This window comes from Squalius cephalus (genome assembly GCF_949319135.1).
Source record: "Squalius cephalus genome assembly, chromosome: 18".
NCBI classification, from domain to species: domain Eukaryota; kingdom Metazoa; phylum Chordata; class Actinopteri; order Cypriniformes; family Leuciscidae; genus Squalius; species Squalius cephalus.
In genome coordinates this window covers 17,856,383-17,875,211 of record NC_137139.1, presented here as the reverse complement: position 1 = coordinate 17,875,211, position 18,829 = coordinate 17,856,383, and the positions used below count along the sequence as shown (strand labels likewise).

The window sequence follows — 18,829 nt, the reverse complement described above, 5'->3', positions numbered from 1 at the left end:
TTGTTTTCCCTCAGTATATTCTAATACTGATCATCAAAAAAAAACAAAAAAAAAAAACATTTGCGTGAATAAAAACTCTTGAGACTGCATTTCAATCTCAGGAAAGCATCACTTCCAATCTTATGACATCATCAAAACATCTATGCCAAACAGTGTTAGAGTGTCCCTGTCCAGAGTCGTTCAGTCCCTGTCCACCATCTTAAAATGTCACTTAGACCTCTTACAGGCTCAAATCACTTTGTGACTTTCACTTTCTCAGGCCTCTCAAAACCCTTTTAGACGTGAGTCCGAGTGAAAGGGCAAAGCTGTGACTCAACTTCAAACAACACAGAAGGGTGGAACAAACACTGATCTCAAACATTTCCTCAATGTCACAACATGCAAAATGTCCTTATTTACTCTCTATTAATCTGCACCTGAATAACATTATACAGGGAATCCATAAACATACAGTATGCCCTCTTCTGGTGATATTCCATGAGAAAATGGCTAATAGGGCATGTGATTTAAGGTTCATTAGAGTGGAGTGAAGGCCAGAAGCTGGAGCAGATGCTCTCTCTGGAGATGTTCATCAGCATTCTGGAGTGAACCTCTATACAGTCATATTCCACTCCATCTGCCTGCTTCTGTCTTTCAGATGCAAAAGGTCCATTAATTCTCAAATAACTGCTCTGCACATCCAAATGCTTCCAAAGAAGGGCATCCATTGAGGACTGTCCATTAAAGCACATTATCTGGGCCAGTCAAAAGTGACAGCAATTGAGGGACTCAGTAGCAAGGATGAAGCAATGTGGTGTGACGTGATATGAGCTGGAAAACTCTTTTTGTAACGGGACAGGACGAGATAGACTTTGCCTCTTAGGGGTCGTTCACATAGAACACCTTTTTGCTTTGAAAAACGTGAGACGCGAGCAGTGGAATGGGAAAAAATGCAAGGTCTCAAGACTTGTTTTTTAAAAGTTGAACTGATTTTAATCTCATTTTTCTCGTCCGGATATATTCATTTATATATTATTACCAAGAATAAACATGAGTACTTGTTTTTTAGGATTTATTGATGAATAAAGTTTGAAAGATCAGCATTTATTTGAAGTAAAACTTTTATAACATTATAAATGTCTTTACTGGCACTTTTGATCAATTTAATGCATCCTTCCTGAATAAAAGTATTAATTTGTTAAAAAAATGTAATAAAATAAATCTTACCTAAGCCCTGACTTTTGAAACGTAGAGTATATTTTTTTGGCATAAAGAAAAAAAAAAGAATGAAGAGAAGTAAATAAGAAAAATAGTCTCATTAAATGAAATGCTTGAAAAGAGAATGCTATTAAGTAGTTTATAATAATCTTTATTGTTATTATTTCTTTAAAACAATGAACCGAACTATGAAATATTTTTGTCGACCAAATCAAAGTGCAGAAAACATGCAGAAAAACCATAAAACAGGAAATGATGTCATAGAGAGGACCCCCTGCAGACCCCCATTACTGTGTGGAAAGGCCAATAATTATCTTAGAATACCAGATAATTGTAACTTTTTTATGACGTTAGTTCAGATTATAAAATTTTATTTTTAGAGGCTCTATTTAAATCTGTCTTGAAAATGTTTTTTTTTTTCAAACCATACAAAACCAAAATGAATACAAGGAGTTCATTTCTAATAACTAGATTTTTCCTTTTCTTTTTTTTAAAGACACTTTTATTTGTCATTGACCCGATTCATTGTGCTCTATTTCTTCTGTGCAACCACATTCCTATTCATTGCCTGTGGGAACACCAGCAAAGGACAAAATGCAATGCTTTATTAACGGATGGCATGTGCTCACACTTGCTCTCTCTCCTCGATTGAGCCGCAACCAATTAGAGCTGATAGGCTTTGTTGTATATGCAGGAGCTGTCCACTCAGCAGTGGTGCTGAACGGACTGTGGGAGGCTCCTGCTGTCCGTGGTACTATCCAGCACTGGCTAAAATGGCCATTGACAATCACTCTAAAAACTCATCCCATCCATCATCCATCACATATTTGCCCTTGGCTTATCACTACTCCTCAAATCTTCTTCCCCTCCAGCTCCTTCCATCTTCCTCACTCTTTTCATCAAGTCCCTCTCATCCATTCTCAGACACCACTTGTCAGTGAGATGTGCTATGTGGTAAGATGAGTGAGTCCATGTGTGTGTGTAAGGCCCACAGGGTATCTATCCCTCCATTGAGAGATCAGAGCAGGTGCCAGATGCCTGGAGCTCATAAAAAAGAACATCATGCTTTTCAGCTCACCTTCAGCTCCTCGGTGCCCACACATATCCGGTTAACTCACTTACTGCCGACAACACCTGCACACTACACCACAGTTACAGGATTCTTGTCTCAGACGTCACGTGGCGTGAGCGCTTCTCAGGGCTGCTTTATGTTGTTCATAATGCTGTTTGACAGAGGTCTCGAGTTCATGAACACTGCATTCTTATGCCTCAGAAGGTATAGAATAAACCAGAGCGACTTGAGGACAAGTGACAATTTATCATTTGTCACTGAGTTCAGCAGATTGGAGCTGAAGAACCGCAATCCACGTTTCTCTCCGACAAGATATTAAAACGTGTTAAATTATTTAACCGTGCCCTCCTGACCTAAACACGCTCAGTCAGACACGACGTGCAGATGTGAGATGTTTAATCAGACTTTTCATCACACCCGGCTGGCTTTAGAAACTGGCGTATCAGAAACTCTTACACCATTTGAAATTCACCTGTCGTCCACCGACTTTCCCTAATGAATATAAAAATGCGAATCCATTTAGAGGACTAGATTCAGATGGATGACGTTGACAAGGATGACGAGATACAATGCAAATACCTGGCATACCAACAAAAAAAAACTCTCTAATTGAGCGTATTCACAGCAAGGACGTGTGGAGGAAAGAGCAAAGTGATTTTTTTCCTGCTGTCATTAGTAATCTCTTCAGGGCAGGTAGGAGAAGTCACTGATGGGAGAACCGTCTGAGAGACCGACTGTATTAGAAGTGAGATAGTGTATCTGGCAGGTTCACTGTGAAATGTAACTGTCAGCCATTAGAAAGAATCAGAGGAGAGAGATTTGTGCTCATGAGATAATGAGTTTCAATCTAATTCCATTGCATACAGAAATATTCTCATACGACTGACGTTTAATTCTCCCACTGGCGGCGGAGGTATTGACATACGCATTTCCTTTGATTTCCCTTTTGTTAAAATCCACATCAATCACACCCCAAAAGGTGTAAATATTTAAAAGTTTCAAGGCGCTCATTATGAAAAGCCTGCTTTATCAGCACTACAGCACATTTCTGTTTCTCTCTCTCTCTCTCTCAGAACGCCACTAGTTCTCTAGTTTCCTCTGGGATTTGTCTTACATGGTCCCCTGGTTTTGCTGAAATGTCTTTATTTCAGTGTTACCCAAAGAATAACATCTTGATTCTGAATTCCCTTGGCAATATGCTTCGTCTCTCTAAACACACCTCATAGATTGAGGGTAACAAGGGAATCAGGAGAGATGCTGATACTGGACTATTTCACCAGGTTTATCTTCCTAAAATCACTGAAGTGCTTCTCTCAGAATAAAGCTTCATAAAAATATCACAAGCAATTCAAAAGTCCAGAGATTTTAGAACATACAGAAGTTTAGATTTTTTTTTAAGGATCCCATGTAGCAATTGCTAAAGTGCTCTCATGCTAAAAATTCCATTGTATATATATATATATATATATATATATATATATATATATATATATATATATATATATATATATATATAATACATAACATTTTGTTTTAATTTGCTTACAAATTCTACCACAAAACACACACAACGTGCAAAATGTTATGCATCTCTTGCAAAAGCAAAAACTTTCTTCAAAACTTTTGAATTTACAGTAAATTTCACTGATTTTGACAGATTTTATAGTGTAAGTGAATACAGTGATATTGGCTAAATGAATTTGCACCAAAAAAAAAAAAAAAAAAACCCCAGCAGCCTGGTTCAAGTTTTGCCTTCAAAGGCAAATTCGGTACACAAGTGTTAATGTCCTTGGTTTAAATGTTTAGTGAGTTAGAGCTATTTTAAATAATTAAATGTTCCAGGGAATAATGAATGGAATAATGAAAAATAAAACATTTTTATTCAGATTCTGAAAGGAGTTGAACATTCCTTGGTGGTAAGCACCCAAACTACTTAAGAGACAGCTCTAAAGCCCACTTCACAATTACGTCTGGTTTGGATGTAGTTGTACAAGGGCTTAAAAGGGAGAGAGTAACATTAAGACTTGGCACAAAATGAGCTTGTACTTGTCCAAAATCCAAAATCCAAACTCAAACTTTACAAGAAAAGCAAAGAAAACTCCAGTTGGCAGAGAGTGGCTGAAGGTCTAAGTTCAGACAGCTTCAGGAGTCCTGGTTTAGCAGATCTACTCCCTAAAGTGAGAGGGTGTATAGAGCTGTTGCTCTTGAGTAGACAAACTACACTCAGAGAAACACTGCTTTTTGTTTTGTTTTTTTTGTAGATACCTGTTATTATACAGAAGGACTGCAATGACTAGCGTTTAGTGGGAGGGATATCAGGTTCACAGCAGCCAGCAGGTGGAAGAGAGCCGACCAGGAAGGGAGTCAGTAGGCAGGCTGAGTGGGATTTCTCCAAGGTAGTGATGGTTTCCAGCAATTTCCCAACACATAACCATGGTCTGAAGGTCTGCTTTACAAACGTATAAAGGAGCATCAAATCCCATTACAGGCAACCCAAGGTGGTAAAGCTTAAGGTACTGTAAGTAAGTTCTCTTTTAAAGCAACTTGGAGCTTATTCGATCCATAGTTGATAAAACATAATTTTGATGTAATTTGTTGATTTGTAATTTAACATTTTATTGGCAATATATATAGGCTATATATATGTGCATACATACTGTATAAAATGTATAACATTTTACGTTAAATAAAACTACATAGAAATATATGCAAGTTTTCATTAATACTAAAAAAAATCTTGTAGTTTTACTGCTGTTTGCAATTATAACCAATTAAAACCAAACGATTTACCATGTAAAATATTTCAGATACTGTCATGTTTGTCACTGTTACAGGACAAATACCATCCAATTTTGTGCATGCTTTCATATATTTATTAAAGATAATTTAAGATGTCTTTCGAATAAATGAGGCCACATCCAAAACAACTCTTTTTTTCTAATCTCAAAGTTCAACTGATTTTGAACATTATTGACAATGAGACCTTTTTTCCACACTAATTTTTGCATTTCATGCTTGACCCTGTAAAAACAACTAACTGGCTGTTTTTAAGATATTCTCATTGTCTCTCAAGTCTTTTGTCTGTAGCCTAGTCTGGTTGAATAAAAAAAAAAAAAAGCAGTAAAAGTTTTTGTTGTGCTTAAGCAATTTGTCAGTGACAAGCAAGTGACTCCAGGTCTGTCAAGGTCTCGGGCTCAATTACAAGCTGAGGAAAAGGGCTTAAAAACTGGCGAGTTCCTGAGATCACAACCACAATCTGTTTGCAAGTTGAGCGAAAAATATCGAACCCTCAGCTACTCAAGGGGGATTTATGTTGCTCTAAAAACGTTTCTTAAAAATGTCAGTTCAACATCACCCACTGGAACGTTATACTACGATACAAATGCCCGGCATCATTTCCCAGTTTCAGGCGGCTGTTAGATCAAGGCAGGTTTTAGATGAGAGATCACATATAGCTTGAAGCTAGGAGCTCTCGCGTATCGGGAAAAATTATTACGTGCAAAGGAGGGAGAAAGAGAAAGATTGAGCGAGGGACTAAGAGAAAGAGACAGAGAGAAAGTGTGTGAGGGAGAAAGAGATGAAATGGGAGAGTGACACGAGAGAGAGAGAGAGAGGGAGGGGGGATGGAGGAAGAGAAAGAGAGTACCGCCCTTCAGTTGTGTTTAAATGTGAAGCGGAAAATCATCTCTGTGGCTCAGGGGAGTGAAGAGGCGATTCTAGTGTTAGAGCGGGTTTGCCATGTTTTAGATCACAGCGCTCTCTCTCTTTCGCTCTTTGTTTGTCCTGCAGTGTCCCTGATTTCAGCTTCAGGCTTCAAAGTGAGAAGAACTGAGAGTTTCTACAAGACAACAATACCTGGACCCGGGAATATCTAGACACCTCGCAATGGATGGATTGAGGACAAAGTATTGAGTTCTCCTATACGGCTGTCCCTGAATGACACAGGTACAGTAGAACAAGCTTTGTTTTGCTCTTTGCATCTGATTCAGTAGTAATTGTTAAGAAAAAAATAAATATAACATGTTTTTACCTTGATGCATGGAAAATGTGAAAAAAGAGTGCACTGAAAGATCAGCATGAATACCTTGAGCTGGTCTCGCATTCAGTGATTATTATAGCCTTCTGGAAGCATATGCCGTGAGACTGAATGCCTGGCTCTTTTCATAAGTTCTCCAGACATTTTTATAGTTCTATAGTATGACATTCAATTTCAGTTCATGCTATCTGAAGAAAATGTGACTGCTTAGTCACAACTCCTATTTAATAATATAAATAGACATTTGGAGACATTAGGTTAGAGGCTGTCAGGTAGCGACGAAAAGAAACCGAGTGGCACTTTCATCTCTAAATGTGGCCTAATAGACACACTTCAGTCAACATGTATATTGGAGCTGTGAGAGATTTCCTCAAGTTCTGTCAGACTCTCTCACGCTCACATAAGAGATAATGATTTAATTATTTTCAGATTTAATTAGAGATTTCAGGTCTGAATGCATCTGCATTCACGGCACTTAGGTAGGAGTGAATGGAAGTGAGAGGAAGAAATCAAGACGTTACTAACCGCTCGCTCGCTCGCTCTCTGTCTATCTTCAGAGGAGTGTTGGGATGTCGTGGCTGGTGTGGGTGTGGGTCAGTGTGACAGTCCTGCTGATGTGTGAGGCCACTTTCTACGAGACCATCCAGCAGCACCTGGCCCCTCCTGGAACCAACATACAGATCCTCGGTGAGTCCTTCCTTCTGTCCAGCTCCTGCTTCATCGTCCACTCTGACTTTTCTTCGTTTAATCTCTGTGGGGGGAAAAGTTCAGGAATGCATTTATCAGGGTGGGCTGCACCATAAAGGATTAAACTAAGTTTTATCAACTACTTCAGATGCATCACACTCAGGGGAGGATCTACCGGGACGGCAACCGCCACCCTAAGAAAAAGCACTGCCACCCCAGAATTATCCCGGTATAAAACAAAAATGTATGCAGTGTTTCTTGTATAGCTTTTCAGCAGTGGTGCATCCATGTCCATAAAGACAATGCACCGCAAAATAAGAGAGGCTGCTCACTGCAGAGCCAATGAGTGGAGCTTGATGTCCAGCTCCCCCTCTCTGGATGCAATGGGTGGAGCTAAAAGGTCCAACCACACCCTATAACCCTACCAATAACCCGATTCCTAAACATTACTAGGTCAAGCTCCACCCATTAGACCCACAGAGGTGGAGCTGGATGTCATTTGACTCTCCAGTGAGCACCGCTTGAAAAATAATGACAAGAAAACACGTCTTTCCATAAATTGTGCTTTCTTGGTTCTTTATGAGTTCTTGGTTTTACCATTTGTTTGTCAATCGGAAAATGACTGCTTCTTGGCTAACTCAAAGGTCCTCTAAATGTAATCTCATCTGGATATGATATGTCCGGGATTCCGTATTGTTTGGCGAGTTCATTTCCCGACCGCCCGCTCCACTTTCATTGTGGATATAGGCCTTTTTGCCATCTAACAAATTTTTTTTTAAATGAAATCAATAGGAAGATCCTGAACACGGAAACTGATAGCAGAGTTATTAGGTTAGGTAAGAATCTAATCTTAATTAACGAGATTGAAAAGTTTGAAAGATAAATTTATGCTGGCTTGTTTTAAAGCTAACTTAAAGTCTTGTTTAAAAAATGTAAAATAATTTGATGTTGGGTCAGAACTGATAGATGTTCTGGGTGCTAAGGTGTTGCTAGGTGGTTGCTAGAACATTCTGGGTGGTTGCTAGGCTCTTGCTATACAGCTGATGGGATGTTGCTACAGTATATTGTTGACCTTCCATAACATCCACATACAGACATTTCCACAGAAACTCTAACATTGTTTGCAAAACTGATCCAATCTCAGTGCTTTGATATTTTTTACTCTTAAAGGAACACCTTTTTGGGACTCTAACCACCTTTGCCACCCTTTCTAGATCCATCCCCTGATCACACATCAAATCCTTGAAAAATAAACAAGGATACTTTTATACCATAATGTTCTGCTTGGTTTCAGTTTATCCTTGTCCTTATACTTTAAATATAGCTGCTCTAGTACTTTAAACTTGCATTTAAATTTTAAAATGGTTTAATGGATAGTTCACTTAAAAATGAAAATTCTGTTATCATTTACTCACCCTCATGTTGTTCCAAACAAATAAGACTTTTGTTCAACTTCATAACAAGTGAAGATATGTTTAATATTATCTATACTTTTAATATTATTATATTATTACAATATGATATAGAATATTACTATTTTAATATTAATATTCTCTATATTTTTGTCCATCCATTGAAAGTCCACGCAATCAAATATTTCATGCATCAAAAAGAGATTGTAAAAGTAATCCATATGAATCGAGCAGTTTAGGTTACACTTTATTTTAAGGTGACGTAGTTACATTGTACTTACTCAAATAAGTACTGAGTAATATTAAATAACTACATGTACTGACTATAGAGTTATGGTTAGGGTTAGTTACTTGTAAATTAAAAAAAGTAGTTCATAGGTGCTTGCGCGGCACATTAGGAAAAAAAACTAATTAGTTTGCATGCATCAAGCAGGAATGTTTGATCTTTCATTTCAAATATTTGATAAGCTCTATACAGTATATGTGTGTTGATCAATATTTATATGTGAATAAAAGCCTCAAAATATGATGATGATTGGAATTTTCATTTTTGGGATTTAAGGATTAACTTTAAACCTACTGGTTTCAATTTCCAAAATTCTAACATGTTACGAAAATAAAAGAGTTCCTATAAGGAGATCAGTTAATTTCTGTTAAGGAACTGAAGTTACATTTATTTGATTGAATAAAAACATTTATTTGAATGACTATGGAGAGAGAGGGAGAGAGAGAGAGAGAGAGAGATAGAGAGAGAGAGAGAGAGAGAGAGAGAGAGAGACATGAGTGAATTACCTGCATCTGTGCAGCATCTCTCTACTAACAATTAAGCTGTGAGTTTAATTACTTTAAATGGACATATCATGAAAATCTGACTTTTTTATTGTTTAAGTGCTATAATCGGGTCCCCAGTGCATCTACCAACCCAGAAAACATGAAAAGTGACAACCCAGTATCTTTGTTATGGCAAGCCTTTCTCTGCAAGCATGTCAAAAAATAATCCGATCAGATTTCCCTCCCCTTCTAGGAAGGGGATCTTATTATAATATTACCGCCCCTAATCTGCACGTTTCCACACGTGTCCACCCACGGCGCAGTGTAACCAGTTCTAACGCAAAGACAAAAGTACGAGCAAAGCATGCAAATTGCAAACTGTTCTGTATTGGCTGCAAAGACGTGCACAGAACACTATTTGACCAAAAAAATGTCATAGCTGTCTTATAAAGGCCTCAGGGAACTGTGTCAACTTGTGTAAAGTCGCAAGTTGCAAGTCGATGAGATGAATCAATGTAACTCCACAACAACTATACATGTATCCATCCACTAACCATTAAGAAACATCCAGGCAGTCTAAAAGTTGCAACCTCTTCCTGAGTCTCACCATAAGGCTTCACTCCGTTACTGGTGGTTATTTCTGAGATTTTAGATGAGTGAAATTCGCGTTTGGTATCCGAAGCTGGATCGACCGTCTTCTGAACGGAGGCAGGGAAAAGCAGCTCATTTGCATTTAAAGGGAACGCCCAAAAATGGGCAACTTTGACAAGCTATAATAAATGATCTGGGTGGTATTTTGAGGTGAAATTTCACAGAATTTCCTTGCTGAGGAATATAATGTAGCGATTTAGTAGCGAAGCTAATTTCTTAATAAAAGTTGCGGTGCAGCGTTGATAAGTTTCTGTGCTAATGAATGTTTCTGTGTGTGCGCAGCATGATCTCTTGACTGAAGTGTGTGTGTGTGCTTCAATGTAAGCTGTGCATTAATATAAAAAGTGATTAAACTGACTGGAACTACCTGTGCATTAAATTATTTCAATGCACACCTTTCAGCCAATCAGAAAATTCAGACAGATCATGGTATAAGACAGTATATACACTATTTCAATATTTTTTGTATACAGTAAAATGTAATATAATATAATATAATCCTTATGTATATGACACACAAAAATGGAAGATTGGTGTCAGAGTATTTGTATTTTAAGGTTTTTTTTGCTACTGTTTACTTACATTGGTTAATTCACCATGGTGGGCAATCAAAATTAATTGCAGGTGAAGGTTTTAACCACTGGTTTGTTTGCCAGTGTATTATTAAGTGGTGCAAAACAACTTCAGCAAATCCTTTGCTTAATTTAATTCTCATTGGATACAACTAAGATTCAGGAAAGTAGACACAGGGGATGGATTGCTAGCACAGAGCTTCTCAACATAATGTTGCTGCAGGACCCAGATTTGGGCATTTATCAAGTGGCAACCCAACACAGTACCAGAATTGCTTTGATAGTTTCAAGCTCACGGTAGCCAATAATTCACTGCACACAACACATTGTGGTCAGTATTTAATGAAGTCTGGGTCATTCTTTTTTTAAGTTTGCATAATTTTGTTCATACTTTTTGAGGGGGGCCATGTCAAGAAACTGCTTAATTTGGCTAGATTTTACCTACTGTTAATGTAAGATATATTTGCACCAAAATACCGCAGTTTTATAGGAGACATATTTTGACAACAACAAAAGCAGCATTTATTTCATCCCTAATAGAACAAGTCTGTTACTGTACTATGTGTGCACTATTATCTGGTTAGTTGTATTTTTTATTTCAATTTGACATTGCCTTTTTAGTATTTTATCCCTATCAGGACTATCTTGTTGCTAACAATTTTTTTTTTTTTTTTTTTTTTATGTCATGAGTACAAATGAGGTTTTATCTAAAAGAGACCATATTTGCATATAGAGGAATGTAGGAACGAACAATAAAGTGCCCATCACAGTAAAAATCACAGTCTCACTTTCACAGATCAGGTCAAGAGGATATGAGACATTTTTGTCAGAATGTAAATCTATTACGAAATCCTGTTCATCTAATATCTTGACGGTCTGGGGTGGTTTAAAGGTTCACCTCAATTGAAAGCACGAAGGCTTCTTGTAACCTTACACCTTCAAATGCGAGGGCAAAAAGCAATTCGAGATCGTACCACTTACCTTAACTAATCTTGCTAGAGGCACTTTACTGGGATTGGATCCTGAATTGGAATTGATTTTATTGTACAGACTTTAGAACAATTATAGAGGTACATGCTATTCTTGATTCAAAGCAGCACATCAGTGGAGTTTTGCCACCGTTGACAATAAATGCTTTGACTATTTAGATTTGACCGATTTAGCTTCAATGCCATTCAGAGCGTAGATAGAGCAATGTTAGTAAAGCTAGTCTTGACTAAATAATTGAGCTCCAGCTGAGAGTCTTATCAGAGAACAAGTGTATTTCTTAATCACGTTCATCCTAAATGAAGGGCTATATTGTGGCCCACTGAGTGCTCGGGGGATTCCATTACCCCCAAATCAAAGTATCAAAGCAGATCAACAAAATGCACAGATTGGGCTTTTATGAGCTTTGGTGACGTTGCTAGACATTCACATTTGTTGCTGGATGGAATGAATGGATAGAGATTACGTTTCAGTGTCCATATGTTCTCTCAAAAGATGAAAAATTCTGAAGCATTTAGATGTTTCTTGACTGCAGTATATAGAATAATTCTTATTAAAAGCCACCATTCTGCTCCAAAATGATTATTTCTTCAAACGATATCATAATTTATGGTTATATTTTCTGCAATACTTGGTTTACAGAGGATGGAATTTGAGATATCACCGTTTTCCAAAACCACAGCTTCACAGCCATTTTCTTTTATAGCTTCTCTTCTCATTTTCCTGTATGAAAAACACAAACTACCAGCACCAATAGTAGCTCTAGGATGCATTTGCATGTTGTAAAAATGTCAGGCTCAGCAAACATTCTGTCAAACTGTCAATCACGTAAGAAAAACAGTTTAAAGGCCAGCCAAACTGACAACATCTGCTCTGCTTTCAAACCTTGTGATTATGTGGAAATTCATTGATGTAATGACAACTGTGTCCTGTAACCGTAGTGCTTTTTCAAGTAAGGGTGAGATTGTGGCTTGTGAGAGGGTGGGAGTGTGTGCATGTGTGTTGTATTAGAAACAGATATTTGTATAAGTATCGAGTGCTTTGAGGCTGGTGGATTGTCCTGAGTATCAGGGTTGACAGGTTATGAATTGTTGCGGCACCTTTGCTTTCGCTGAAAACATCAATGTGACTAGAGAGAGACCAAAATGTAGGAAACGTTGTTGTTCTGAAACTGAGTAATTGAGTTGCATCCATTACAAAGATGTTTTTTATCCTTATTGAGAATTTTAAGTTTGTATTTGAATTTCAAAAGGAGGTCGAGGTTTATAAGAGCATACGTTTGATTTATGCAGTATTGATTATTATGCAGTATAAACATGATACTATGGCACATGGCAACTGCAAACAGTCTATAGTTAGAAAAATGAACTACATTTAAGCAATAAGATTTGAGAAGATATACAATATTGAAAAATAAATAAAAATCATGGTCACAGCTAAAGGACCACAGGGTCAGAAATCAACTTTTGCATGTTTTTGACCTTTTTAAATGTATCTGTGTTGTCTTTCATGCCAAATACTTATAACTAATTACTTCAATCCACCATGATACTATAGACTGTTAACAAAAAATGAAAGCACATGAAGCAGTTTCTTGTGGCTTATTGCTTTAATAAATTGAATGCAAACTTTTAAAGGCTGAATAGAGATGATCTAACAATTATAAAAATTCCACATGAAAAGCATTTCAGCAAAACACCAAGCAATCTGAATTATTGTAGCTATATGCAATGAAACACCATGCCCATAGTGTTTTAATTTGACTATGTGATGTCTGCACATCAGCTGCTCAGTGGGCTCAAGGGTCCTGACTTACTTGCTGCTGAGATGCAAATCGATGATTATATGTATTTTAAATATAGAGATGGGTGAGAAGCGAGGGTTGGAGAGTGAAAGACAGACGGAGAGACAGACATGTAGAGAGAGGAACATCTAGCGCTTCTCACAGATGTGCTGCCGGCTGTTCTTGCTTGCTCTTAGACAGACAGATGAGGATGGGTGATTCATGAGACCAGGTCTTTAGTCAGCACTGACAGCTGCAACAGCACTAAGCAAATTGAGTTTGTCATGCATGCGTAGCTGCCATGTTTTAATGTTACGAGTCTGAACTCTCCAGATGTAGAAAATAACCCATCTCTAACAAACCGAGACCTGAACCAACTCTTTAAACTCCATGCAAACAAATACACACAGTTTCTCGGGGCCCTGGGAGAACATCACTAAGGCCAAGGACACGTAGGCTATTATAAAAACATTCACACCGGAATCGACCTGGGTAGATCAGAGATTAAAGTGCAAGTGTTAATAGTGGACTGACGGCTAACTGTATTATGTTGAAAATAACAGCAGTCTAATCTGATAACTGCAGTTCTGCTGCCTCTTTACTTTAACAGCAATACAACTGTGACTTATGAACACCTTGCTGTGGTTTTAGAGGGCAGATATCATATCAATCTTGCTGAGTTTCTGGGAAATATAGATTGTCTGTCAGATTCACTTTACTTGTTAGCTCATAGATCAATGCGTCTCTTGCTGGACATGTGAAAATGCATGACACACGCCTATATGTATCAACATGCACCCGGGCATAGTCATATAAGGAATCAGATGTACCCCACGCCACATCTCCATTCATAAGAGCAAGGACAAATTTCCTTGAAAGGACTGCATGCTTTTACCAATGTTATGAATGGTTGGATGACTATTTTAATGTTAAAATGCATAAGGAGTCTTATGTTTGTGATTTTCAGATGGAAAAGCTTGATCTTAAAAAAGAAAATATGAAAAAAGGACAGTTAAATTGAATAAATATAAATATTAACAAGGTTTATTTTAGTAAAAAGAAGCATGAAGAAGGGAGACATCTGCAGAGCTACAGTGTTTAATAAAACACGCAATGCAAATATTTCATTATATTACAGTACAGTATATGCTTCACCAGAGCCTGATTATTTTTAAGGGGATTTTAAAAATGACATAAGTGAGTAAGTGTGATCATGACATAATTTTCCTCTCGGCTCTACAGTCATTAGTCACACGCCTTTTAAGTTGAGTTAATTGGCTCAAATCAACCTGGCAGCAGAGCTGAGCACCCATGAAGATGGCAGCCTCCAGGTCACGTTCTTCCAGACCTGGCCCGACGCCAGCCCAGCAATTGCCACTGAGATGAATGGGAATTCTAACGAATCGCTCTCTCCAGGCATTATATAGACCTCCTCGTTTGCAAACAAACAAATACGCCAAATACTCGTTTCAACAAACAAATACGCCAAACACTAACTCATGCTGTTTTAACTTTGGCAACAGTTTGATGCCCTCATTGCGGGAGATCAGGCAATATTTCCAATCCTTCCCAGGCTATAAAAAAGACATGCCCAGATCCCTTTGTATCAAAGCGTCATCTGGTTTCTGCTCTTCCATTATAGAGTTTCTCTGGAGGAAATTTCCAGGAGGGCTCAATAAAGCTCAATAACAGAGGTGACGTTGGATGCCGGTTCTCCATCTGCAGCTCTAGGCTGCCGAAGCCGCCCGAAGACTTCCTCACAAAGTGCCTCTGACAGAATCAGGGCTCGACTGCGGCACGGCATCCTGAGTGTCCTTCTTTGTATTAAATATATCTCAGCAGCATAAGAGAGAAGACAGTCATCTGTGATAATTCCCCCCACACGCACCGACGGATGCAGGCCATGGATGTAGCTACATTCAAAACAAACATGGAATGTGTTTTTCATCTGCTTCAAAACAAAGGTTATCTTCCTGCATGTACGCCAGCACACACTGACAGTTTAATAGCCTTATATAATGCAGTTCCTAAAGGCACATTATTTTAGCAGAGACGTTCCGTCCATCTCTCCCGCTTCCATCCAATCTTCCTGACAGTGCCAGCTCGCCTGTAGGAACAATGGGAGAGTCGTACAGCTTCAGCCCCTGGGCTGTCCTCCATCTGCTCTCTGTCACACTTCCGCTCACTCTCTCCATCTCTCTCTCTGCTTCAGACAGCGGTTCTATGAATGCCAATCTAACCTCACAATACCTGAAGCCACCAGACACATACAACCACATATTACCTCTGAAATCCTCCCTTGCCAAAGCATGGAAGTCCTATATAAACTTTATTACATCAATCTTATGAGTTTTACTAGACATGTGACATCTACTGAGGTACCTGAACAAAGAGACAGATTTGTATTTCTTTTTCTTTTCTCTTAAATCACAAAACTGTTACCCATTATTGCCTCTCTCATAATTTCAAGTCTTTAAAACTTACATTGTCAACCCCACAAATATATATACTATAAGTGACACTTCATACCGATTCTCAATATCAACAATATGGTGCCTATAAAAAAGTATTTATCCCCTTGGGAGTGCTCATGTTTTATCATTTAACACTGACACACAGACAATTTGGTTTTTGCTAATGACAGAGTGATTCATAGAAAAAAATGTCTGTAATGTCAATGTAAGTTCTACAAATTGGTCAACATTAATTAGTTATTGAACACAAAATAAATATTCACCACTTTTTTGTGTTTTTTTACAGCACTGAACCACAGAATATTTATTTAGGCTTTTATGACACTTGAGAAACAGGATTGTTCTTCTTATATGTCAAAGGGAGAATTTCTACAAATTGGTCAGAAATAATCATCTGCAAAAAAAATTCACCCCCTTCCAGTCAAGTAATTAGTTAGATCCATCTCTTTCAGCACTTCCAATCTTGATTCTATGTGGATTTGGATCTGGCCACTGCAATTTCCCCTATTGTTCTTTTCACAAGTGTTCAAGTCAGGCTGCATGGAGACTGCGAGTAGAGTCTTATTCAAACCTCTCATAAATTCTCAGTTGGATTGAAATCTGGACTCTGACCAATCCAGGACATTATTGTAATTTTATGATTGGAACAATTATCTTGCTGGAATACAAATATCTAAAACGTGGTGTCTTGCAGATTTGAGTCGGTTGTGAGTGAATTTAGGCATCACAATATTATAATGTGCAGTGTGAAAAATAAATATTATTTTTGAGATCTGCTAAATATTACATTTAACAGTGATATTAAGTGTTTTTAGCAATTAACTATCTAATATCAACCAAAACCAATAAAATAAAATAAAAATACCAATGATGATTTAAAAGGGATGAATACTTAAGAAATCAATTATTTTAGTTTTTTTTTTAAATTTTACATTACTAGGAGATCATTTTTCATTTCGTATAACGAGTATTTTTCTGTTTATCATTAGCTAAAAAGTCAAATTAAGTCTACTGTGATTCAGTGCTGTGAAACAATAAAATAAAACATGAAACCAAGTGGTTGATATGGCAATATATGTTAAATCTGTCAAGAAGAGAGCCAAGAATTGACATAATTCAGCTGAAGTGTGAGCATTTGTACTTTATATCTGTATGTTGGGTCGTTACAGACTTTATCCCTGTCATCTCGTTCTAGTTGATGTTTTAATGCTCTCCAGATCTCCCATGATGCAATAAGAGTAAAGTGACATATCGCTGATGTTGTCATGGCTACAAAATACTTATAATATGAAGCTGTTCTCCGTTTGATGATTTGTGGTTTCAAGGGGGATTTGCTGGGGTAATCAAAGTCTTCACAGCACAGTAAAACACTGATCTGCTCTATCCATTAATCTCCTCTAATTGATTTCATATCTCGCAAACGGCAGAAGTTTAATAGGCTTGTTTGTGCCATCAGTTTTAAAACAAACAATTTCTAGGGTGCAAGTGAGAAATCTATATTGCAGATGAGCTCAGACTGATGTTCAGATATTCAGCAGGGAGGAACAGAAACTGCACTGGTGGTGCATAGCCAAACATTGCCCATATTGTTTTTTGTTGTGGTTTTAAATTTATTCTTACTGTGAAGCAAAATGACAGTTCCTGAATTTGAACAAATATAGACAGAGAAACAGACTCGAGCGTGGAGGACAGTGTAGTGCTTTCTCGCTTACAATTCAACTTTCATGCCAGGGAAAATTTCTGCATAATTTGTGTACATGGGAACAACCCATCAGTGTTTTGTGAATCATTTTCTGGGAATAGCTGTCGAGATTCAGTACCTGAGTCCACCACGGCCTGAAGATGTGAACAGAATATTGCTGTTGCTGCTTTGTGTAACTGGGCTATTGAATGAAGATGAATGATTAATTAGAATTCATCTATATTAATCTAGAATTCATCAGAATTATTTGTATTCATATACAGTATATACACACACAAGGATGTCAGAGATGAAGAGGAGAAATCATTAAAAAATCTAGTGCAAGTGCCAAGTTCTTATAAATGTAATCTTTGTATTCATGCTGGTTTTATTCATTCATCAAACACAATCTTTAACAACAACAACAACAAAAAAGTCAAGTTAAATGTAATAAAATGTGTTCCTTACATCCTGAAAAAAGTTAATTGTACTCAACTCACATTGATCTTAATCATTATTTTCCAAAATGTTCAAACATATTTCATTCAACGTTTTTAAACAAACATACTTGATTCAAAAATCAAGAATATCATCTTGGGGTTACTCCATTTGACCTGAACTAACTTTGCCTTTTCATAAAATTTTTATTTTTTATTTTACTAGAGTGAATTAAATAATCCCTGCGCATGAGAACGAACTAATTCACTAAAAATAAAACAGACTTTCCGATGTTACATGCTAGGAGAGAGGAAACATTCTGGACCAACCATTTCACTAGAACGAATCAGACTTTAAAACAGTGCATATAAATAGAAATATTAGTTAAAGGGATAGTACTCCTAAAAATTTAAAATCGCTGTTAATTTACTCACCCTCAGGCCATCCAAGATGTAGGTGTCTTTTTTTCTTCAGTAGAAAAATAAAGAAGATTTTTAGCTGAAACCGATTCGTAAAATGCAAGTCGAGGGCTACCGACACTTTGAGAGTCCAAAAAACATATGCCGGCAAACAAAATTAATACCCATGGCTCCTGACGATACATTGAAGTCTTATGAAGCAAAATGATCGGTCTGTGCAAGAAACTAAACTTTATTTACAACATTATTACCTGTAATCCACAGCCTTGTCAAACTGTCATGGCAGTCTGGAGTTTCCCGTTGCATTATGACGTATGTCCAGGAGCAAACTCACACGTGAGATGATGACACGTGACGTTACATTCACCACTATAGAAGTTTACCCTATTAGTGTTTCACTTCCACGTTAAAAACTAAATTTGTGAAAAGGGTATCATTTTTTATTATACGTACACATCTCTTTCTCCCGTGCATAGCTTATTATGCCACAGAAAGCTCACGACTGTCTACAGTCGTGAACGCGCACAAGACAGTTTGACGAGGCTGTGAATTATAGGTAATAATAACCAGTGTTATAAATACTGCACAGTTTCTTGCACAGACCGATCGTTTCGCTTCATAAGACAAGGTATTGCCAGGTTTTGTTTTG

The 18,829-nt window shown here is 37.5% G+C and overlaps 1 protein-coding gene and 1 long non-coding RNA gene across 6 annotated transcripts in view; one reads left to right on the top strand and one right to left on the bottom strand.

Moving 5' to 3' along the window:
* Positions 1–4,507: 4,507 nt before the first annotated feature.
* On the bottom strand, positions 4,508–6,910 carry LOC307146069. Its single transcript, XR_013819043.1, has 2 exons — positions 6,831–6,910; positions 4,508–4,715 (listed from the first exon to the last, which is right to left on the bottom strand). It is a non-coding gene; the product is annotated as an uncharacterized lncRNA (long non-coding RNA).
* Positions 5,924–18,829, top strand: part of tafa1a (TAFA chemokine like family member 1a) — a 46,219-nt gene continuing 33,313 nt past the window's right edge. For 3 of the 5 annotated variants that reach the window (XM_079849851.1, XM_079849852.1, XM_079849854.1), the window contains exons 1-2: positions 5,940–6,214; positions 6,863–6,992. In XM_079849851.1, the coding sequence (XP_079705977.1) occupies positions 6,206–6,214; positions 6,863–6,992 (139 nt within the window). In that variant the 5' untranslated portion in view covers positions 5,940–6,205. Of the gene's footprint in view, positions 6,215–6,836; positions 6,993–18,829 lie in introns of those variants that run through there. The other 2 variants (XM_079849853.1, XM_079849855.1) reach the window with 2 other exon arrangements.